General features: G+C 35.6%; 1 protein-coding gene across 1 annotated transcript in view; it reads right to left on the minus strand.

Moving 5' to 3' along the window:
- Positions 1-4,378: 4,378 nt before the first annotated feature.
- The window catches only part of LOC122805301 (solute carrier family 22 member 6-A-like), a 291,374-nt gene continuing 269,070 nt past the window's right edge, over positions 4,379-26,682 (minus strand). Inside the window, exon 10 of the mRNA XM_044075389.1 lies at positions 4,379-4,466. Coding sequence (XP_043931324.1) covers positions 4,379-4,466 — 88 coding nt within the window. The remainder of the gene's footprint in view (positions 4,467-26,682) is intronic.

The raw sequence follows: 26,682 nt of genomic DNA on the forward strand, positions 1-26,682 counted from the left end.
TAATGTGATCTTGGAGTTGGTAGCAAGGGGTGTTGGATGCAGGGGGGCTTGCCCCCTTGCAAAAATGGTTTTGTTTTATTTCCTTGTTTGTTTGTTTTTTTTTTTTTGGCATTCAGAACGTCAGACATATGGTCTCAGCCATATGGTCTTCAGAGTTTTGAAATTTCGGCAATCTGATAGGGATCTATATATATATATATATATATATATATATATATATATATATATATATATATATATATATATATATTATATATCACTTGGCCATGGTAGGTCAAGCATTCATAAGCTACTGCTGTCTGCCAGAGATGTAGGCACCATGACAAGGGTAACTTTCTGATTCCCAATTCACTGATCCAACTTGTGCTTGAATAGGGGTGGGGAAGATCCCTGTTTCACAAGGATAGGAAGCCTGTTCTGGTCTAAAGAACTGGTAATCTCTAAGACACATGCATGCGCCTCCAACATGTCTTGCTTACTTTGCAAATGAGATTTAGGTCCCTTGATTGGGTATTGTTGCTGTTTGTTTTGCAGATATTCAACAGGTCCATCAGAGCTGGATCAGAGGATGCTTGGTAGGTCAGGCATACATAAGCAGTCTGTACGAGACCAAGTATAGAGATAAGTCTTTAAGATGGCCCATGTAGGGCATGTTGTTTATGCCTAGTATTTTTTTTGTGAGAATTCAGTGAGTTGCTAGTTTGCAATCATCTGCAAACTTGGGTCAGCAAGAGGCCTTTGTAATTAGCCTTGACTTTAGGGAAGTAGATACCAAAAAGGAGTGGCCCTGCACCGAATCCTACACGACTCTACCAGTGACTGGCCTTTTTGTTGACGTAGGCTACCCTATGCTGACTTACTGTGTCTTATCTCTGAGCTATCTGGCTATCCAATGAGAGACGTAGGGTTTTATATCTAATTTTATGAGTTTGCCTGCAATGCCTGAGTGGGGTTTTGTGTCAATGCTTTGGCCAGGTCAGGGTAGGCAGAGTGTACTGTTTGCTCTCCTCTATTAATTTGGTGGGTTTTATGAAGACATCTACCAGGTTAAGTAGGCATGACTTGCCTTTGATGAAATCAAACTAGGTCGTCTCCAGTGTCATTATTTCTCATATCCGTGAACACATTAATTCTATTAATTTATATTTTTGTATTCAAAAATTAATGTCATTATTTCATTTCCTGTTCATTTTTTGAACATAAACACAATAAAAACTGGCAACATCTGTGGTAATAGTAAAATACTACAACCACCACAAATAAATCTGTTAAAGTGCAGTGAAGACAACTGATGATTAGCGTAATAAAACTTTTAATTGCCTACAGGATTTATAACATCAATCAACCTTGAGATTTATGAAAGCTGACGGGGAAGCGGGGTAGTAGTAATGGATACAGAAAGTTACAACAGTTCAATGGAAAAAAATGCTGTGTAACAAAGATGAGTATAAAGAAGTTTTTGTTAGATATACATAGACGTTACCAACATATACAATATTTTATATGAGTTTTTAATAAATAGTGAAATCACACTGGATGTTTATAACTTTGTTAAATGAACATCCTAGAGTAGAAGTTTTGTTTGATATCCCAAAGATACACAAACACTCCACAGACCCCCCCTTTTAGACCTATTGTTTCAGCTTCAGGTAGTGCCACAGAAGGAATTTCAATATACTTGGATTCAGTGTTAAACCCTTTAGTACGACAGTTACCATATTATATTCAGGCTGCATGGGACTTTCTGAATAGTATTAGAGCTTTCTCTCTTTTTAGTAATTCATCAGCCTGTGGTTGTTATATGTTCACTGTTGACGTTGTGTCACTGCGTACATCTATTCCAGATGAAGAAGGAGTAGAATTTGCTAGAATGTATTTAAACAAGTACACCTCAATTGGAAACAAGGCCATAACTTTTTCTTGTTCAACAAAAAATATTATTGACAAGTTAAGGGTGTAGCCATGGGGGGATGCTAGCCCCAGCATACACCACTTTAGTGTTAGGTTGTTGGGAGAGGGAAATTGTGATCATCATTCCTGAATATGAACAAGTATTTTTTTACAGACGTTTTGTAGATTAGCTGTATTTTTATAGTTAAAAGAGAATGTAATCATTTGGAGTTTTTTTTAGTAATCTTAACAAATGTACATCATTTCCTAAGTTCACTGTTGGTGACAAAGGACATACTGTTCCATTTCTGGACGTTAAGCTGACATGGAATTTAGACACTAATATGTTTGGTAGTCACATCTTTAGAAAAGATACTTTCTTGAACAGTTATTTGCCCTTCAACAGCAATCACCCTATGTTTATGAAAATAAATATACCTAGAGGCCACTACATCAGAGCCTCTCGAAGGACAAGTAATGACCAACTTTTTCAGCAGGAAGTACATTACATTTTGACTGTTTTTTATGCTAAAGGGTAGCCTAAGGAAGATTAGAAAAAGTTGCATTAAAAATATCTTGTAGAAGACAAACAACATTTGGGCCCATTCTTCTTACAGGTTTTAAAAACAATAGAATTATTAACAACAAACAACAAGAAAAATATTAAGACCAACAACAAATAAACATGGCAACTTTATTGCCTCTGCTAATACTAGTAGCATAGTACAGGAGGAAGTTGTGGACACAAACATAGCTGTGAAGTGGATGAAAGTTTTTTCTTTCAGAAAACTATTCCAAGTTATTGTTTGAATATGTTTGTGGATGCATTTCATATCAAACAGATCATCCAAAATAACTGGGAAATTATTTCTGGAGATGAGGATCTTAGGGAAACTTGGTAAAGCACCAACGTTTTTACACAAAAAAGATATGTGTATAAAATATATGCTGGAACACAACACTAAAAAAAACCACACAACTAACAAACCATTAGGTACTTATAATGTAAAGGATGCAATATTTGTAGATTTATTTATGAGGAACCTTACATTTCCTTGGCTAATATCCCTAATACCCTAAGAATACCAGGGAGATACACATGGCCCAATAGGAGTGGTGTATATTGCTTTATGTTCTATGTGTACAAGTTTTTATGTAGTTTTAGACAGAGAATAAGAGAACATATTTATGCAATTATAAGTAAGGATGAAAATAATGCTCTCTACAGGCATTTTGTTTTATGTGATGACTACAAAAAAGTTCACTTTTGCCATTCTTGAACAAATATTAGGAGATACAAGTGGAGGAGACTTAAGTTTTGTAGTACGGCGAGAGGTAGAATGGCAAGTGAAATTAAGGGCTGATGTTCCCCTGGCCTGAATGAAACTATTAACATAAAATGATTTTTTTAAAGGCAAACAAGCTATGGGGACTTTAAAGAGTATAGTAGTGTTAATGGCTTTTTAAGTTTGTGATAAGATGACATTTTTGTATCAAGTTAATTGTTTTCAGTTTTTATTGGTAGAAATCTATTATAAAATTGTGACTAATTTTATCATTCTTTGATTTTCTGAAGAAGTTATTTTATGAAAGCAACAATTAAAAGTTTTATTACGCTAAATATCATTTGTCTTCACTGCACTTTAATAGTTTTATTTGTGGCATTTATTTGAGCTTATCTGTTTTTGTCTATCTTTCCCTTCTTCACATCTACTTCATCTCTGCTTCTTACAACTTCTTCTGTCACAGATGACTCTACCTAGGACCTCTAAATCAAAATTAGTTTCTCTCTGGCCTCCTTCCTTTGACAGAGTAAAAGAAATAAAAATATCCTTTTAAATATTATTGCTTTAGATATATAATCTCTGCCCCAATCCCCTTGGGTGACCATGGTGGTGCAGCGGTTAGCATTGCTACCTCATAGCAAGAGATTTGCTGGTTTGATTCTCAGCTGGGGTGCCTTCTGTGGGAGTCTGAATGTCCTCCCTGTGGTCACTTGGGTTTCCTTTGGGTGCTCCAGTTTCCTCCCACATTCTAAAGACATACTGCAGGTGGTTTGAGCAGTCTAAATTGGCCCTAGGTGTGTGTGTCTTCTGTGGAAGGTTGAACACTGAGTTGGCAACTCAACACCATAAAAGTCCACTGCCAATCATTCTGCAGACTGTTGTTCCGATGTAATGACCATAACGGGAGAAGTCGTGTCTGCCCAAATTCAAGCTTTGTCTTTTTTCACTTCTTTGGCTTTATTCATCTGCCTGTAACTCTCATTTTATGTTGTAGTTAATATTTTGTTACCTAGATCTCATTTCAGGTACTTCACCGTGTGCTGTGGTTTGAATGCTCAAAGCCCAAGTTTTCCTTTTCACCTGTACAATTATTTTAATATTTAAGACATTGTGAGGCACAGCTTTCATAAAAAGACAGCTGGCTTAGCAGCAGCAGAAACAAACCACACTATCTTGTCTGTGTGATTTGCTTTAGTTAATAGTTACACAGAATTTGTAAACAGCGGCTCCTTAACTTCTTCAAGTGCAACTTCTTCCTTATTTGGTTTTGCACTTTTCTTTCTTTTTGACCTAAAGAAAAAAAATAGTATTAAAATTTAGATCATACATATCACGCAATGTTTATGTCATTTCAGTTATGATGCTGTGTTTTTGTCAGTTTATCAAACGATCTTTATAGCAGCTGTCTTTGATGCAGTTGTATTATTTGTAAGACTGACCTATTTAAATGTATCCAGCAACAGTAGATAAAATACACATTTTGTAGCAATAAAATGTTACATGCACATGTAACACAACTGTACTGCAATATTCTCTTCCATATTCATGAAGTACTATATCCATGCACATGTAACACAACTGTACCACAATATTCTCTTCCATACTCATGAAGTACTATATCCATGCACATGTAACACAACTGTACCACAATATTCTCTTCCATATTCATGAAGTACTATATCCATGCACATGTAACACAACTGTACCACAATATTCTCTTCCATATTCATGAAGTACTATATCCATGCACATGTAACACAACTGTACCACAATATTCTCTTCCATATTCATGAAGTACTATATCCATGCACATGTAACACAACTGTACCACAATATTATCTTCCATACTCATGAAGTACTATATCCATGCACATGTAACACAACTGTACCACAATATTATCTTCCATACTCATGAAGTACTATATCCATGCACATGTAACACAACTGTACCACAATATTCTCTTCCATACTCATGAAGTACTATATCCATGCACATGTAACACAACTGTACCACAATATTCTCTTCCATACTCATGAAGTACTATATCCATGCACATGTAACACAACTGTACTGCAATATTCTCTTCCATACTCATGAAGTACTATATCCATGCACATGTAACACAACTGTACCACAATATTTTCTTCCATGCTCATGAAGTACTATATCCATGCACATGTAACACAACTGTACCACAATATTCTCTTCCATATTCATGAAGTACTATATCCATGCACATGTAACACAACTGTACCACAATATTATCTTCCATACTCATGAAGTACTATATCCATGCACATGTAACACAACTGTACCACAATATTATCTTCCATACTCATGAAGTACTATATCCATGCACATGTAACACAACTGTACTACAATATTCTCTTCCATATTCATGAAGTACTATATCCATGCACATGTAACACAACTGTACCACAATATTATCTTCCATACTCATGAAGTACTATATCCATGCACATGTAACACAACTGTACCACAATATTCTCTTCCATATTCATGAAGCACTATATCTAGGACAATTGACGTCACTATTATGTATTACAAAGCTAAAATGTTGAACAGCTAAACATTTACATTTGCAATAAAGGTCCATGTATTGAGCTAACTGAGAAGGAAGCACTCTGTCCCTGCTCGGTGGTATTGTGTATTGGAGAATAACAATGTTTATTTTCCATTATTAAGGTCTCAGAGTTTTTCAGGATTTATTTCCATAACTACAAGGAACTGTTGCTTACAGAGCATTGTATGACGCATGAATCTGTCTCAACATTTTGTGTAGCAAAGGTCTGTGTCTCTCCAGAAGTAAAAAAACACTACTACTGTTTTGGAAATAATCCTATGAAAATATTCAATGCGTGAGAAAGAACAAAGAAAACATAAAAAAGTTATGAATTAATGACAGTTTAAACAGTCTTATTTGAGATTGCTCTCCCCACATCCTTACATGTCATATTGGCATCTTCATTTTGCTGCCCAAAAAGACATTCAGACAGGAACACTGTAATGAGAAATTCCAAAAAAGTGCTAATGTACATAGTGCAAATACCTTATCACATGGGACTTAGTGATTTAATGCAGTTCTGACAGAGAGCATGTCAAATTATTTCTATGACTGCATGATGCACTGTAGACACAGTTTATTTGCAAAACCTAAGTAATCCACCTAGTGAGCAAAATACAGGCTTCTAGACAATGACCAAAACTCATGATTCCTGTTATGGAGGAAGAGATTGCCATGTTTTATAGAAAAAAATATCTTGCAGCCATTCAGAATAGTGTATACTTTGGATGCACCATAAAATCATGAACCACCAAATCACAGAGTATCAGTGTTCTAGGAGTGAAGAGATTTGGTTCTCCCTTCTCTTGCAATCTGCTTGAGGAGTATTGCCATTATACTGATTTATGAGTCTAGCAGTGTTATGAATATGTACTGAATACTTTAAGTATAAAAGGTAGTCATCCAAGACAATGTGTTGTGCCTCTGAGGCAAAAGCAATAGACTTCCTGTTCAGAACATGTGCCAGAATTAGAAAAAAAGTCATTATTTTAGACATATGAGGTGGTTGAATAGGGTTTTACATGCCACAATGACACCTACACCTCTAAACACTGAACTCATTGGCTGTGACTGCATGAAACTACTTGAGCTAAGTTCACAAAGCACCCATCACGTCACCCGGCCACACCCACTAGCAGCTACTTTAATGCCTTGAGTTACCCCATCTCCATATTGCACCTAACCCAGTTCATCACAACTAGTCTCTTTCTTGCCCAAAACTACACAAAACACACCACACTATCTGAAACCCACCGAGGTGGGGGGCTGCACCCCCAACTATATATACCAACTCTGAGATCACACTACAGCGGGAAAAAAGGGCATATTTCCCCATTCTGGGCAAGTGTTTACTTGTCCTGGGAAAAACTATGTGTATCAGGATTTTCATTATTCTTGTCTTGCAAAAATAATGTTTGGCTTATGGGCTTTCGGAAATTGAAAGTACACCCGTTCTATCTTAATTAGTGCTATACCTAAATATAAATCCATTGTTTGTGAGGTTTGGACAATAATGTTTAGAGGACTGTTTCTTAAAAATATATAGATAGAGAGGTAGCTAGTTAGCTAGCTAGGTAATGTATACATGAATTACCAGTTAATCTGTTGACTGGGTAAGCCCACTAGAGACAACTGGCACTTTTCTGGGGTGACCCAGAAGCTATGCCTGGCTAAGTGACTTGCATAGAGTCACACAGCTGGCCAGTGGAAATTTCAGGAATCAAGTTCATAACTTTAGTCATCTGATCTAAACTGCTATAATTTGGATTGCTTAATGCTGGAGTTTACCATATTCTTGGCAGCTTTTGTTTCACTGTTTCTTAAAAAAAATAAACTTACTAATTTAATTTTGTTGCTCACTGGGCTCCCTTGCAGATGCCATATGAAAGAGGCCAAATTTTTTTGTTAAATGGGAAGCACCCACAAGATCCATTTTAGTCTTGCTTAGAAATGAACAGTGTGTAAGTGGCAGCAGCGGCCTTTGGCCAGCTGGTGCCCTAGGCAAAAGGACTCCATGGTGCCCCCCCACACCACCCACGTGCCCCCATCCTGGTCTACCTACACCAAATAAATACTGGAAAAGTGCCCCTGCTACAGCAGCGCCCTAGGTGGCCACCTAGTTGGCCTATGCCTAAGGCTGGCTATGGTAAGTGGATTTTATAGAATATCTAATCCCTGGACTGCAGGATGTGGCTTAGTTGCAGTTTACTGCCTTACACATTCAAGTATAATGTAGTTTATTTAGAAAATAAACAGTTACAGATAATTGGTGTATTCAATTATTGTATATACTTATACAATAAAACAAAATACACTAGAAAACTGTCTGCCATGATGATAACACATAATAAGTACCATAATATTCTGGCCATGAGAACTTGAACTCTGTGAGTCTGCATTGTTAAGCAGAGACCAAATTAACAAATACACAAATATGCCTATAAATGTGTACCTTTACATAAGAAGGAATGCCTCAAAGATAATTTGTTTCTTAAATGTGTCTGATGCAATGTATACTTTGCAGGATTTGTAACTAGGAACACAATAGTTTGTCATCTCCTGTTTATTGGGACCAGGTATAACAATGTATGTAAATGTACTGTTTAAACATGGAAAACTGGAAGACTGTATCATCCTCTGCTAATGCAAAGCATTTTTTCTACAGTGGAGTCTACTGACAAGTATTAATATTCTGAATAATTGTAAATTTTGCTCTACATTTAATTTGTCATCAAGGCACTATAAAGGACTTCCATAACATCACACTGGAGGTTCATTTGTCTATAAAACAAACAAGAAACTGACAAAATGCACAAAGACACCATGCTTACGTTTCATATTAATGACCACCTTCTACCAGATTCAAAAAAGACAAATTTAATTTATGTAGGAAGTGAAAAAACGGGAATGTGTCTTTCATCTATTTAGTTCATGGACTGTAAAATGTAAAGCTAATTTAGGCTTTAATTAAAAATAAAGAATATGCATACCATTGTAGCATATATGTACTAGCCAGGAGTATAGCCATAATTTTTGGAATTTCACTCTAACTTTCAGGCTGTTGTATCCCACTCCAAGTAGGAATGGCTATACATTTCTGATTTGTACACCGACCTTCTGTGCCGACTGGTTGATTCTGGGCCAGTGTAACTGTCCTTTTATATATTATATATAGTTTTGCATATGTCCTAATTTACTTACTTAAAGATATAGTACATATGCTGATTATTTACCTAGTAAAATAACCAGCATACAGCATTCTGAGTACAGTTACTTACTTTGCTTTCTCACTTTGTAACTTCATTTAGGTATTTGAAGCTAGGACACATGGTGCTATTGCAATGGGCAAAATGCTGCTTCTCTAAAGATTATGTTGAAATAAGGTAGCTAACATAACACTGTTACACAATGGGGAACCTCAGCCTTTGTTTTAGTTGAAATGGTGCAACAACAAAGCTCATATTGTGACCACATTATGTCAGTTTTTCCACTGTGGCATTGGTATACAAAATTCTGTATCATCTCATAAATCATCTGAGCTTTCACTGTGTCTCATTTGTTGAAAAGGAATGTTGAATAAGGAAATTCAGTGGTATCCAGTGAAGGGAAACTCCACACAAAATACAGTGTACAACTAGTGTATATTAGAGATATTATGAGATATCATACACTATAATTCAGTGCAATGTGAACTGGGTACATAATTGAGTTGCATATACACCACAGAATATCTTTGAGACTGTCAGAGCCTCTTACTGTCCCAAATCCCAGTAGCATCACTTCCCCAGAAAGCATTGGTAACCATGGATCCTTAATGTATTGCTGCATCTATCTTCTCCACCTCATGTGCTATAGTTTCCTTCATCTACTGAAAGTGTTGTTCAGTATAGGGCATCTGCAATAATAAACAGCACTTTAGGAGGCAGAAAGCATGAAAACTGTTATAAAAATCAAATGTGTTTCTTTTGGCTGCTTTTTACATTGCTGGTCCACAGTGAGTAAGTGAAACAGATTATGATGAACTCTGATGGGAGGCCAAGTTCATCAGTGATTGAAATGAACTGATACGGCTCTCTGCTTCTTTACCAAGCTAGACTCTTCTACTCATCTTTTGACAGGAGAGTCATTTTTCTTAGTGTGTATGTGTATGTGTATGTGTGTGTGTGTGTGTGTGTGTGTGTGTGTGTGTGTGTGTGTGTGTGTATGTGTTTGGTATCTTTTTCTTGCCTTACAGAGTTTACTTAGCTCCTAATGTCAGCTTTTGATATTGTGTGGCCGTCTTACTCTGTATACTTAATGCCATGCACAAAATGGACTAATGAATACTTTTCCATTATACTCAAGCCCCATCTTCCTGTTGTGTGAAACTCATATGATAATGAAGTCCAAATTGCAATTATTCAGTACCACAGTGAATGCATCTAAAAAGAACATTTATGTTTCAGGTTGTGTTCATGATTCTGCTGTTGCCTTTCATAATTTAGTTCTATTTTACTGTTTGTTTAACACAGAGAGTCCAGAGAAGATACATTGCCTCATTTTCAAGGAAGAACTGCTTTGATTAAGAGCCAGTCTTTCACAGATCCAGAGGAACTACATGCCGAGTAACTTGTCTGTGTAATGCTTTGTGTGTCCAGCTCTAGCGTTCTCTCTCTCTATAAAGTTTTGGTTTACAAACTAGGGATCTGTTTTCCAAATCATTTTGGATAAATCAGTCTAGGCCATGTTAAGACTTGACATATTTTAAAGGGGATTTCCCATTTTTTTCCCTAATTTCTGCAAGTGGTGAAAAAGACAGTTCTTAGAATTTGCTTTCTGCAATGCTAACTACTGCTCTGGAAGTTAATGAAGATAAAAAGTATGTTTAAGTAAATAATTGATTTAGTTTCTAATGCTGTTGCTACCCAGAATGTTCTGAATGGCACAAGATATCAAATACATTTAAACATCTACATGAGACTTCTTTTTCGTAGGAAAGGAGAAATTAGTCTCAGTGTCTTTGGAAAAGAGATGATGGAGGTTACAGCATGAATGTAAAATTGAGCATTAAATAATGGAATCAGTACTTGTCCCTAAGGAGCTTGGTGGGTATACAAAAGGACTGGAGAAAGAGAATGGATATACAGAGGTACATGCACTCACCCCACTGTCTTGTTACTATCAGAATAATGATATTTAAGGATTGCTGAAGCAAGTCAAATTTGCTGCTGTTACAGAGGTATAGAGATTATTTCTAAAGGAAAACTACCTTGAGTTTTATTCCTTTACTTAAGGAAGTAATGCAGCAGTAGAAGGGTTATTTTCACGTGCACTTTCATGTTCCTTATAATTTTCGTGGATATTTTCTTTCTTTGAGATGAGAAAATGTAATCATAAGCAACAGGAACAGCAATTAGTTGGATTAACAAGTCTCTCTAACTGAAATGTCCTTTGTATAGACTGGTGAATGCTAATTTCAAATGCCACAGATTTTTTTTTCCATTAACCAAAAACAGAATCTATTGAGAAAGTGAAAAATCTTGCTGAATTTCATTAATCTTTGCTTTCAGTAAGGTGTGCAGCATTCATATTATTGCACTAAATGTTTCAGTACCATCAATATAGAGGATTATGATAAGATCTCCTGTGATAACCAGGATATTATGTGTTCTCAATACAGATGTCAAGAAATTCACCTTCAGGGTGAAGCTCGAGAGGTAAATCTTGACATTCATGTCAAGAACACATAAACTCCCAGGTTATGAATGGAAAGACTCAATCATAATTTTTTGTAGTGCATGAAATTTTACCTGCTCCCATGTATTATAAAAGTTACTCAGAAAAAAAACAACATAATAGTAGTAAGCTTATATCTTAGAAAGCCATAACACACTAACTGTTGCCACACAGGACGCAACCATCCAAGAAGAGCACCAGGAAGCTGGTAAGCACTTCAAACGGAATTTAAAAAAGTCTGAATGAAGCATTTACTTTGGCTTAATGGCTTCCTGACACTCTTCTGACATTGAGTACTGTTAAATGTGAGACTACAGCTCAACAGTGTTGAGGAGGTTCTTAACAATTGTTATGCACCTTTCTGATGTCAGAAAGGCACTTAGCTAGCCTATCTTTTCAGTTGTGGAGTGTATTTGAGACACTCTGTACACTGCAATGCTTTCTACAACTGATTTGTCCAGTTCTGTTAGATAGTCATTTGCTAAATTCTGACTCGACCATTTTGATAGATCAGTGAGGGGCATGCTGAACTTATATGTATTTTTAAGATGCCAGCAGTTGCCTTGAGCAGATTTACTAGCTTGCAAAAGGAGGCATAAGCTTTTTCAAAACTAACTGTATCAGTGCTGTGTATTTTCAGACCATGAGTATTTGTAGCAGAGAAGGATACTGATATAATGCTGACAGGTTCATTTCTGATTTAAAAAAAGAGCAGAAATGCATGAAAATAAAGCAGGATAATTCTTTTAAAAATGCAGATAGAACTGCCCCAATGTTAAAAAAAATGTCTCTGATGCGAGTGAATTAACTCACCATAAGCTTAAATAACAAAATGTAGAAAATATGTTAGCTCATTTATCTTAATGCAACAGCTTGAAGGGAGGGCTTAAAAAAATCAGTGTTCATCCCCAATCTAGGACTTCATCAGGTTGTGTGCAATAAGCACTCAAAAAGTCCAAACAAAGGTCATTAAATCATCATGTCAGAGTTACATGTTCTTTAAGGACAAGTACTGAAAATAACAAACAAAAAAGATATTACTGTCACACTTTCTTTGACCTATATAATTAAAATGTTTGCAGAAGGTTTTCTCTTGCTGGCTTTCAGAATAAGGGTCTGGGTAGAAGTGCCAGTTTAGAAGCTGTCTAGAGTTAGGGGATTTACAGTATATAGCCTTCAATTAGTTTGGAAATAGCTGTGGCTATTACATTTTCAAATTTTATAGTACATTATCCCTTTGTTAGTATACTTACTGCAGTATTCAACTATCAATGTATATTATATATACACCTGTGGTTGGCAGTGTTTATTTTTGTATTAGGAGTCAAGTATATCACATGGACATGTATGTAACCTTGTGTCAAAAAGGCAGCCATATTTCACATTACTGTAATGAAACATTCTGTCTTCAGCCTCTCAAAGTCAAGATAAATTTACAAAAAAGAAAAAAAAATCCATTTTCATGGATCTCTGAGTCAGATTATATTTAAATGTAAGAAAAATCTTTTACATGAAGGAAGTAAAACACCTTTTTGCCTTATTACTGTTGTGTATGGTCTGCTTTTTAGGTGCTGTAGGCATAAATAATACAAAGACAGCCCACATAACTAGCATTGCAGACATGGAGTATTACAAACTGTAAATCAACTCTGTAGGCTTGACTCAGCTAAGGTATTTCATTGTACTAAGGAATAGCATACCGAAAAGCAGCAGTCTGACATTATTTCCATTGAAATGTTTACTATTGTGATCTTATGAAGAATTTGCCATTTGATTTTTTTTTCTTTACTAGAAATTATGGTTTTCAAAAACTCTGTTGCACCAGATGTGATTGAGTTAAAGCACTGAGCTAAAACTGAGTTTAGCAATTTCCATGATTCACTACTGAAAGACAGAAATGAATATGGCATATAAAATGGCTAAGTAAGGAGGAGCAAACTTTTGCCTGAATCTAATTTGATACTGGAAAAAGTTGTGAATATATGTCAAGCAGCAGAGTTAACTGGTATTCAAATGAAGGTACTTGCAAAAGACTTAAATGTGGGTAAAATTAAAATGAAGCTTAAGTCTCTATGTAAGACACAGAAGAGTACTCGTAAGGCAAAACATAATGTAATATGTGTTTTAAGCATTACGGCAGCAAAGAAAGCTCAAGTTATTCATGAGAATGATAATACAGTTAGAAATGCAAAGTGTTCAGCTCAGCAATAATATTTTTGGCCAAGGTATGGTTACCAGCATGACAACAAGCCATATTCATCTCTTAACAGAGAGAGAGAGAGAGTAGAAAATATGGTTGAGACCCCATTTTTCTCAGGTATGTAAGTGGAAAGAAATGATACAGCTGTTTTACATGTGACTGATGCAAAGTTAGGGCTGTGCAGATGTTAACGTGTTTACTACCCAAACTGGCCAATGTAAGGTAGGAAATTATGTGTCTATGAATACTGTTCATTTCTGTAATAATAGAAGCATAATTTCTTCACTGAAGTCAGAAATTCACTGTTTGCCATTGCAAAAGTCACTGGACTAGAAGTTTTCTATAAATGGTGCAGTTATTACATTTAAGCTATATACTGGGGCTGAGTATGGCATCATTACTGAGAGATCATTCAAACAAATGGCTTTTGAAATTCACTGTCTGAGTCAAATGCTTCATTATTGACATTCTCAGCATGAACTGAAACCACTGGGCTAGATTAAGTTGTGTTGTAAGTAGAAAAACAGGGTACGATTTATTATTTCAAATTTAGCCAGTTCAGCATCCTCATATATCTTTATATATATATATATATATATATATATATATATATATATATATATTGGAAAGGTCTGCATATATGTTTTTTGACAATGTGAATTAACAGACATGATTTAACAAATTCAGTATTAAGATGCAAGAGCAGTGCAGTGGAAGGTGATGTTAACTCACAGAAAATTTATCAGCACTGATGTAGAGTCAATGATTCACATATTTTAGAGGCATTATTTCATGCATTCAGGCAGTACAAATCCTAAAGCCTCAGAAACAACATTTAGAGTGCAGTAATGTAGGTTTGCACACACACAGTCTTAAACAAATAAGACAAGTATTTAATTTATATATATATATATATATATATATATATATATATATATATATATATATATATATACACACACACACACACACACACACACACACACATGCTATCTTTTTGCCACTACTGCCTATTGATGACAGCTCCCTCCCAACCAATAGACCCATTCATCCCCCATCACTGGGATAAGAGTCAGCTCAGACAGGTCATAATTTAGTTAGCCATCAGCAGTGATTTGTCTTTTTACTTGCTGATCCTAACACCCTGCACACTAAGTAAAGTGCCTAGGGAGGTCATGGAATAGGCTGACCATAGATGCCACCTCTTCTCACCCACAAGGTGTGATCCCTCCAAGCAGCCCTAGACCCTGGGAAGGAATTTGTCTGTTTCTTCAGTTTCTACCAGGGAAATCACACCTTCATCATACTGAGAATGACTTGTAGCCACAGCTCAAAAATATGATGCTGAGGATGGCTAAGTTGTTGTGTCTTTTGGCTTTTCCCGGTTAAGAGTCACCACAGCGGAACTCTGGCCCGCTAATGATTGGCAGTATATTTTTACGTGCTGAGTTGCCGGCCCTGACGTACAACCTTCAACGAAGGTATGCCCATTCATGCATGTCTCCACACAGAAGATGCTCTAGCTGAGAATCAAACAGGACAACGTCTTCCTGTGAGGTGACAATGCTACCGCAGCACCACCACCGCAGTTGAGGATGGCTAAGTAATAAGAAGAAAAACATTAACAGTTCATGACCACTGCATCCATATGATAAAATTTATAAATCATGGGTACTAATGTTTAAATCTACCTAAGTGATATTGCAAACTTACAACATGGTTTCATGTGAGAGAAAATGTATATGAAGCATACTTAAACAACTGATATTTGTAAAGAAAGGGCACGTGATATTATGTTTTGGCCAAGAATGTCCAGAGAAATTGAACTAAAGGCAAACAAAGAAAAAATGTTAAATCTGTAACATATCCACAAAAGCAACTTCAAAGATTCAATGATGTTATGTGAAATTAAATCTAGACCATATAATTAAGTTGCTTCAGATTTATTCATTTCCTGCAGAGGTCAGTATACTGTATCTGTTGGCATGAAGCTAAATAGTAGTTCTTCCCAGCCATAACACTCTCAGTCAGTTTTTTTCTTCACATGGCATTCTTGAAAATGTTCATTGGTGATAATGGTCCATGTTTTTCAATTCATGAATTTTCAGCTTTTTGACAACAGTGTAAGTTTCAACACATCATATCATTACTAAGATATCCCCAGGGTTTTCAAAACATTTTTTTGTCTTTGATAGTGGAATAACCTTTTTTCCAGGTTGGGGAGTGCCATTCAGGGGTCTACCCTAGGCATCGATTGAACTATGGCGCTGCAGTTAAGATGTAGCTTATGTTCTGCAGAGGCAGTCTGATTGAGAGTGAGGGCTAATTAAATGTTTTAGGAAACATACAAATTATACATGCATTTGGCTATTATAAACATAGTGAGCAGAGTCATGAAAATATTCTGTGCACTATATGTTTAGTATACCACCTGTTGCTACTATCATTTTTAAATATGGTCACTCTCTCTATGAATAGTATAGAAGAGCACATAGTTCACAGTATATGCTATGTGCACTGCTGCTACAGACTGAATCACTGTATAGCACAATATTGCTATACAGGACAGCAGAAACAGCTCCTTTTTCAGGTATGATGTGTCTGATATACCTTACAAAGCAACTCTTCCGTTCTCTGTTGTGCTGCAATGTGGTATACAGAAAGAAGTTGAATCTATTAGCTGTGTTTTTCCTACCATGCAGTACTGTCTGTATGCAGTTATAGTACTGCACCTTATGGAATTGGAACCATCCCATGCTCAGTCAGTGTAGTGCTTCTGCACTGCATACAATCTTAAGAAGGTTTGTTTGCATATGTGTTCTGCAAATTGATATTGTGCTACACAATAGGGAAAGACTATGTATAACATCTCACCCCACTCTGTAGCTATCTTTATAAATTACAAAGGATTTTGGTGTACCATTTTAGTGTGCACCAACCTTACCCTATGGGGCACAGTTTCCATAAATCCAACCCTGTATTCGAAGTGTCTCCCACTTACTCTCATTCACACATTTCCTTGAGTGTCAGTGAAGTCCATGTTGTGATTTTTTCAAGCAATAGATAGTACTTTTTCATTCTGTAGCTTGATTAAACTTTATGAATGGTCTATATTTGTTGCCTTTATCCTTATGATAACTGCATTTTCAGTGCTACAGACAGCTCAGCTTATACATGCATAGTCCCGCAGGGTTCTGTGCTGGGACCTCTCCTGTTTGGTATCTACTATTCTGAAGTAAAACCTAATACCAATGGCTAACTAAGTTTGCTGATGACTGCAAGCTAGGAACAGTCACTGAATACCCAAATGACTTAGTCATTCTACAGGAAGGTTTTTCCCCAACAAATGAATGGTACTAAATAACAGACTGAGACTAAATGCCAAAAAATGCATTAGTTTCCTTTGGGAAGTCATCTATTCACAAGAGAAACACCACAATCATTAAAAAAGCCCTGCATAAATTACTTTAATACAATAAAATCATTGAAGTAACTAAACACTGAATGAACAAATCCACAAATACGTTCCCGGAAACGAAGGAAAGCACTCTAGAACTTTGAATACTTGCTGGTAAAACACCTCTCGATAAAAAGTAATATGTTTATTTAAGCCGTTTAACAAACGCTTTTTGTCAGAGCATTCCCCAACTTCTTCAGAATACAAACAGAACAAACAGTGCCACTCCCCAATCATGTGTATATAAACCCCTCTAATTAACTAATCACTTGACTATTAGTGCTAAGACACAATAATATACATCTCATTAAAAATGATGCCGGTTGTGGCCATTTCTTTGTTACATATATAATAATAATGCAATCCTCCATAAAAAAGGCAAACCTGCGCCTACATTCTAAATTATCTACAGCTCTGAGATTAAATAGAATAATAATTATGTTTGATAAGTGCTGTTATGATAATGCTGTTTTGATGATATACAAATGGCACCTTCTCCCAACCACTAAAGGTGTTTCATGTGTCATTGTCTAAATGGTAACCCGATCTCTATAGAAACGGGACCAAAGATCGCAACTCCAGTCTGTGCCTTGTAGACAGTAATCAAACCATCGCTTCGACCCAAAATGTGCCATATCACATTACCTGTTCTTTGCTGGTATTGAGTTATATTATGCATATGAATATGTGGAAATCAAATTCTGTTACCTGAAGAATCTTGCAGTATCTTAACTTGATAAATTGTTTCACATAACACTACTGTGTCAGAATTTGATATAACCGACAGTTTTTCATACCCTAAAATAAACATAACCTTAGCCTACTTACATACATTTTAAACGAATTAAACGCATGTATATGCTTCTCTTCATTAATTAATATTTTTCATTATCGAGCTATTTTATATATAGAGAGTAGACCACCGGAGTACACAATAGAACAATAATTTATGCCCCAGAGGGCTATTCATCTAAATATGGATGGGTAGATCCATCCTCGTTTTCCGTGTATATTATATACATTCAATTTTTATACATGTACTTCAGTGGTGTTATTATGTATAGGATTCTTATAATACAAGAATCTTGTAGCCTGAAGAGAAGCATATGCATGCCTTTAATTAGTTTATGTAAGTAGGCTAAGGTTATGTTTATTTTAGGGTATGAAAAACTGTCGGTTATATCAAATTCTGACACGGTAGTGTTATGTGAAACAATTTATCAAGTTAAGATACTGCAAGATTCTTCAGGTAACATAATTTGATTTCCACATATTCATATGCATAATATAACTCAATACCAGCAAAGAACAGGTAATGTGATACGGCACATTTCGGGTCGAAGCGATGGTTTGATTACTGTCTACAAGGCACAGACTGGAATTGCGATCTTTGGTCCCATTTCTATAGAGATCGGGTTACCATTTAGACAATGATAGATGAAACACCTTTAGTGGTTGGGAGAAGGTGCCATGTGTATATCATCAAAACAGCATTATCATAAAAGCACTTATCAAACATAATTATTATTCTATTTAATCTCAGAGCTGTAGATAATTTAGAATGTAGGCGCAGGTTTGCCTTTTTTATGGAGGATTGCATTATTATTATATATGTAACAAAGAAATGGCCACAACCGGCATCATTTTTAATGAGATGTATATTATTGTGTCTTAGCACTAATAGTCAAGTGATTAGTTAATTAGAGGGGTTTATATACGTATGATTGGGGAGTGGCACTGTTTGTTCTGTTTGTATTCTGAAGAAGTTGGAGAATGCTCTGACGAAAAGCATTTGTTAAACGGCTTAAATAAACATATTACTTTTTATCGAGAGGTGTTTTACCAGCAAGTATTCGAAATTCTAGAGTGTTTTCCTTTGTTTCTGGGAACGTATTTGTGGATTTGTTCACAATAAAATAATTACTCTTTTCCTGTTTTCTACAGGACTTCATCAGATAAAAATACAAGTTAAAAATCAGGCATTTAAATAGCCTTTCAAAAGTCACATATTCACCTAACTTTAGTGATTTAAAGTGATATACTCTTAATATAGAATTTAACCTAAGAAAAGATAAAATACTAGTAAACTCATTAAGTAAAATCATAAATATTATAAAAAGTCATAAAAATATATAACAAGATGCATGAATATCAAAAACTGTGTGCATATATTCTATCGTATTTGTTACTATTTACAAAAAATAGTTAAAATATTGAATAAAATATAATAAAATCTCTCTCTCTCTATATATATATATATATCTGTATATATATATATATATATATATATATATATATATATATATATATATATATATATATATATATATATATGTGTGTGTATATGTATATGTGTGTGTGTATATATATATATATATATATATATATATATATATATACATATATATATATATATATATATATAAAATGTCCTGTTGCTAAAATTGGTGGCATAGTCACAAGAAACAATATGCTTCCTACCATATAGGAACCATAAATATTATGCAGCACCTTTTCAGAATACAAGTTCAAAAATAAGCTATGCAATAAACACAGTTCTAAAGTCAATGTTATCTAGAGACTGCCTTTAATTTTAAGATACTTGCAAATGAAACAAAATCATTTAAGCATGGCCAACAATAAGCGTTAAGGGATAGTTGCCACATCCACTCTCTCCTCTCAAGTTGTAATGACCAAGGCTGCCTCTAATACTTGGGGTTACTTTCTCTCAAATTAAAAATTTAAATTCATGCTCAGGATATTGAGAAATGTGTCTAAAGAGTGCATTATTTGTCCTTCACTTTTTAATATCATAAATTCCTAAGATCAAATCACTGGTCCAGTAGTCAAAAACCTCAACTTTATTAAAAGTTTAAGTGCTTTTGTTCAGAAAAATATGAACTCCAACTGAAACTAATCATATGCCCACTCCACTTCCTTTTTAAACAGGAAAAGGTACCAAAAAGACGAATGAATTTAAAGAAATACACACGATAGCACCTATTTACGACAACATTATGCATGCAGAATAAAAAGCTAAAAATCATAACTATAAAAAATAAAGAACATGGTAGAAAATGCATGTATACAGGTTGAAAAAACGTATACAGAAGAACAAGTAACAAATATTCATCAGAAATACATTGAGCTAAAAAGAATAATATGTATAAAAAACACAACATGTAAAAAATCATAGATATGCTGATTTGCTTATTAAAATAAGTTTAATTGAAATCAAGTTGTTAAAATCAGGTAGAACACTTGTGCTGAGCAAAACCTGTCAATAGTACTCACTTTGTTCAACCAAAACTTCCCATTCCCCTCTCTACTAGGAATGGAAACCTTTTCTAGGACAGTAAAAGCAAACTTCCTAAATTCATTACAACTAGTAGAGTGATTGTACAATGCATTTGTTGAGTTGGTCTTACTAATAGCATAAACATGCTGGTATAATCTAGTTTTTAATGGGCCAATTATTTTCCTGACATAGAATGCCAGACAAGAGGCAAAAAAGGCTATGTACACTACCCCTTTTGTTCCACAGTTGTAACTCCCCCTAACTAAAATTAACCTGGGGTATCCTGGGACAGAAACATGTGATCCTTCAAGTATATACCTACATTGTCTGGAGGCACACATCGCTTCATACCCAAATTTTTAATCTTAGTACCTTCCGTACAACTGCTCCTCTCAAGAATATCCTTCAGATTACTACTCTTCTTGTACAGAAACCTTGTTTTTTCATGCAGTTGCTGCAACATACCAAATGTACTGAATAGAGAGTACCAGTGAGTGCCAAATATACCAAATACAGAGTATCAATGAGTGCTGATGGAACATTTCATAGAGTAAATTTCCCTATTATACTCCATCACAAATGCCTGTGATATGTTTGCCATAGCCCTAGGCATCTCAACATCCTGACCCCTACTTTTTGAAGGCAAAAGAGAAGCATAGGTGGTGTTTGTGCCCTCTGTAACCCAAGTTACAGAGTAACTTTCTTAGGTAGGTTCTGAGGATACCCTTGATCCTTAAACATACTACTGAGCTTGTCTATCTCCTCAGAAAGTATCACCATCCAATATTAAAATGATTAATCTGATATATTGCCCCTTAACCAAATTCTTCTTCTGCCACCAGGGGTGTTGACTATCAAGGTGCAGGTAAGTGTCTGAAAAGGTATCCTTATGGTAAATGCTAGCTATGCTCCAAACTGTTATATAGAGTGATAGCCAGATAATTAATAGAATGGTTGTTTTTCTGGTAGAAAAACTCCAAAACGTCTGTGGAGTCAGACATGACCCTAATAAAATCATCCAGTTCCTTGGATCTCCCTTTCTATAAAATAACAATATCATCCAGGTACCTAATATAGGACACTATCTTGGAAGAAAAAGGCAAATGTAAAATCCAAGAAGTTTCCCAGTGCCATAAAACCATGTTTGCAAAAAATGGAGCTGATCCTGCACCCATGGCCACCCCCTTGTGCTGTTTAAAATATTCACCCTCATAGTACACAAAGTTGTTAGGAAGAACAGTCTCCATGGATTGGTAAATTAAATTAATTTCACAATTGCTTAGAGCAGTACCAGCAATTAGTGCCTCATGAAACCATTCAAACCCAAAATCATGGCGTATCAATTAAAACAAATGTTTAATGTCCACGGTAACAAATAAGCTATCAGCAATAAAATAAGTGTTTTTCAGTGTTTGCAAAAAGTACCATGAGTCCTTTAAAAATGTTTCTTGTCAACAAAAAAGACTTTAATTTAAAATCAACATATTTGGTGAAAGGTCCTGTTTTAGCACCTGTGGAAGCAACTATCAGTCTAAAGGTGGGGGATCTGTAACCAATTTGTGGATCTTTGGTATCCTGAAAATAGCAAGGATCCTTGGGATTTTTACCACAAAAAAATTCCCTGACCTTAGGAGGCAAGCTATATGTTATAAAAATATCCTCTAATACCAAGTCAATGGCATGATCTGTTATAGGAATCTTATTATGGAAACTTCTATAAAAATTTCCCCATTATTAAGATACTCTGATATTTTAGAGGAATATAGAAAGTGGTCCATAATGACCACCCCCTTCCCTTGTCAGGCTTCATAACTCATAACCTCCTGTTGGTAGATAATGCATACAATAACTCTCTCTCCTCATGAGTCAAATTATAATACCTGGGTTTGTTCATTTTGCACCAATACCTAATAGAATGTTCACAGATCTGCTCAAAAAGAGCCACTGGTGGTGCAAGGGGAGGGTTAAAAATATTACTTCTACATAATCCTTTATCATAAGAAACCCCTACATTGTCAGAAATAAGACATCTCAGTTTTAACTGCCTAGTATATAGTCTCAGTTCAGTACAGAGTCAACTGCCCTAGGCTTAATAGCACGAATACATTTACAACCTTTTTGGAACAAACTACTAAACACAGGGGAAATCTCGAGTTTAGAAAATTGTAAATTTTGCAACCACCATATTTGTAAACAGTACCTCTTTTATCAGTGTCCAGGTTTGTCTGATACAGTTAGTTTCATGGCTGTGCTTTCCAATAATTCATCCTTTAAAACTCCTACCTGGGATATGAAGATTGGAAGTAACGCCCATTCTGGGGATGGTATGTATTCATCTCATGCCTGCTCTGTTTTTCTTCCAGTCTTTTCGACCTCCATGGAGTCTTCCCCCCAAAAAATGGGCAGATTCCTTGTCGTAGCACTCCATTCTCTCCTGGTCAACTACAGAGTGAGGGGGGGACTTCCCAAGGCCTTTTTCACCCTGTGGACTTGGATAAGCAGTTTTGTCCTTAAAATCCCTCCAAATCTTTTTCTGTTTTCTTTTAAAAGCTGCCATTTTGTGTTACTTAATCTACCTAAAAATCCTGTAGAAATCCTTGGAATGGTCGAAAAACAATGAATCTATTTTCATCTTGTCGTCCAGATTTTTGATGTCATCCTCCAACTTTTGCCAGCTGCTACATGTTGTCCCAAATGATAATGTGCATAAGCTCGATTCCACTCCAGTCAAAAAATTCCAACAGCCTGTGATGCAGGACTGAACCTGCAGAAACACCATTGGGGTATTTATAGATCCTCAAACCCCCAGGATCTCACTTGTTGGCAATACAATACTTCAAAAAGGAATTTTTCCATTTGAATAGTTTTAAATTTAGTGAGCAACTTTTCAAATCTATGAATTTTCTCATCAAGTGTAACATCGTACTCAGTAGCAGGATGAACATTTTCTAAAGGAGTTTCCTAGCCATTTTGACCAAAAACATATTTAGAACTAAACCAGTCCTGCAAATTTCCATAACAACTCATCAGTTGCACCCTAGGCTCTGAATTACCAAGGGCAGTAGTGGAAGCCAAAGTGGGTAGTCTCCTAGGACAAACAGCAGTATACGTAACACTGGGACCAGTGTTTCCTATAGTGTTTACATTTTTAGAAGCAGCTAACAGAGTCAACTTATTTCTTTAGTTGACTCATACATTCTTATAGTAAAGTGAGGTTAACCGATGTACCACCAAAAGTAGAAGTAGAGCATCCCCTCAAAAACTTCAAAAAGATCCATTTGTGACATACTGCTTGTGAAAACACACAGCAACCAGGTAACCAGTATGAATAACAGCATACTCCACCAAAACTCCAAGATCAAGACACTGCTCCAGTAGTCACAAACTTTAATTCTATTAAAAGTTTAAGCAGTTTCATTCAGTAAAGTGTGAACTTCATCAGAAACTGATCACATGGCAACTGTACTTCCTTTTTAAACAGGAAAAGGTACCAGAAACAGTTAATGGATTTAAAGAGATACACACATGAAAGCACCTATTTACAACAGTATGCATGCAGAATAAAAAGCTACAAATCACTATAACTACCAAAAACTAAAGAACATGCTAGAAAATGCAGATAAACAGGTTGAAAAAACTTCTACAGAAGAACAAGTAACAGATATTCATAAGAAATTATTTGCACTAAAAAAGTATAATATGTATAAAAACACAATATGTAAAATACATAGAGATGCTGCTTTGCTTCTTAAAATAGGTTTAAACAAAATCATGTTGTTCAAATTAGGTAGAACACTTGCATTAAGCAAAACCTGCCAATAATACTCTCTTTGCTCAACCAAAAGTTCCCAGTTCCCTCCTACTAGGAATGGAAACTTTTTCTAGGACAGTAAAAGCAAACTTCCTAAACTCATTACAATGCATTAGTTGAGTTGGCTTTACTAATAGCATAACCATGCTGGCATATTCTAGTTTTCACAGGGGCAATTGTTTTCCCGACATAGAATTCTGGGTAGGAGGCACAAAAGGCTATGCACACTACCCCTTGTTTTCCACAGTTGTAACCACCCCAACTGAAATTAACCTGGGGTATCCAGGGAGAGAAACATGCGATCCTTCAAGTATGTACCTACATTGTCTGCAGTCACCAGATCGCTTCATACCCAGATTTTTAATCTTAGTACCTTCCATACAACTTATCCTCTCAAGAACAGCCTTTAGATTACTACTCTTCTTGTACACAAATCTTTGTTTGTCACGCAGTTGCTGCAACATAACAAATGTACCAAACACAGAGTACCAATGAGTGCCAAATATACCAAATACAGAGTACCAATGAGTGCTAAAGGAACATTTTATAGAGTAAATTTCCCTATTGCACTCTGTCATAAATGCCTGTGGCATGTTCACCATAGCACTAGACATCTCAACATCCTGAACCCTACTTTTTCCAAAAAAAGGGGTCATCATCACTTTTTCTATTAGGAAGGCCACCTCAACTAATGAGTTGTATAAGCACTCTGCTAATTGTAATGATTTTAGGAAGTTTGGCTTTTACTGTCCCAGGAGACGTTCCAGTTCATAGTAGAGGGGAGACTGGGATCTTTTGGTTGAACAAAGAGAGTGAGTATTATTGGCAGGTTTTACTCAACACAAGTGTTCTACCTGGTTTGAATGATGTGATTTCGATCAAACCTATTTTAAGAAACAAAGCAGCATCTATGTGATTTTTACATATTGTTTTTTTATACATTTATACTTTTTAGTGCAAAGTATTCCTTACGAATATCTGTTACTTGTTCTTTTGTATAAGCTTTTTCAACCTGTATATATGCGTTTTCTAGCACGTTCTTTATTTTTTGGTATTTAAAATGATTTTTAGCTTTTTATTCTGCATGCATACTGTTGCTGTAAATAGGTGCTTTCATATGCGTATCTTTTTAAATTCATTCACCTTTTTTGGTACCTTTTCCTATTTAAAAAGGAAGTAGTGTGTGATTAGTTTCTGATGAAGTTCATACTTTAATGAATGAAAGCCCTTAAACTTTTAAAATTGAGGTTTGTGACCACTGGAGCAGCGTTTTGACTTTTGAGTTTTGCTGGGGTATGCATTAATTTGTATTGGTTACCTGGCTGCTGTGTGTTTGAATATCATAAATGTGTTCATAAGTCCATTCCTTACAGAAGGCAATGTATATGACCCCTTTAATAGCACTATTGCGTTTACAATGAATAATATACCTTTATTTCTTGACTTCAAATTGGTCACAACCTTTTATAAATTTACAGTACTTACAGTGACCACATTTTAACATATTATTAGAATTGGAATTAGTTGTACGTCTCTCTAGCAAGTTCTTTATATTTGTATATGTCCTGTTGCTAAAATCAGTGGCATAGTCCCAAGAAACAACACATTTTCCAGCACATATTTATACTACACTAGTGCACACCCTTTACCACAAAAAAGAGCAGTGCTAAAGAGGCAATTTGTGAGGGCAGCAAAAATGGCTACCAGGGATAAGTTTTTTTATTGAATACTGTAGCCTCATAAAAACAATGTTTCTAAAGAAAGGTTACCCTGAATCTATGCTTAACAACCTAATGTTTGAAGTGATTAATAAGAGAGATAGTGATCATTTTGTAATATTAATTATTTTTGGGAAGTCATCTATCCCAGGGAGCTACCAAATTAACAATACACCCCTAAGAGTTGACCCAGTTGTTTGGGAATTGTGAACTGATGTGGACAGTGGCCTAACTTTTGACGAACATGTGTCCATTGCTGTAAGAAAATCCTTCTGTATTGCACAGCTTGTAAACAAAGGGATTGTGTCTAGATTTAGGAATGTCATCGTCCCCTTTACTTAGCCCTAATTAACCCAGTCATTGAATATAATGCCATCTTTAACATATATATGTCCAGACACATGCAACAACTGGACTGCCCACAGAGATACCTTAGTAAAAGGATACAAGGCCTAAACAACATGCCCTACATGGACCAACTCAAAGCCCTTTCACTATACTCAGTATCCTACAGACTGCTAAGAGGTGACCTATGCCTGGCATACAAGGCATCCTCTGAACAAATACTGATGGATTTACTGCACATCAGCAAGTCAAATGCCTCAGAAATACTCGGCCTAGAGATCTAAACCTTTTCTGCAACATCAACAGAATGGTTTGGAGGACAGGTATATCTTACAGAGGACACTGCTGCTGTAAACCTCGGCCCTATATCTAAGATT

Source organism: Protopterus annectens, chromosome 6.part1, assembly GCF_019279795.1.
Source record: "Protopterus annectens isolate FY-2018-M chromosome 6.part1, PAN1.0, whole genome shotgun sequence".
In the NCBI taxonomy this organism is placed as follows: Eukaryota; Metazoa; Chordata; order Ceratodontiformes; family Protopteridae; genus Protopterus; species Protopterus annectens.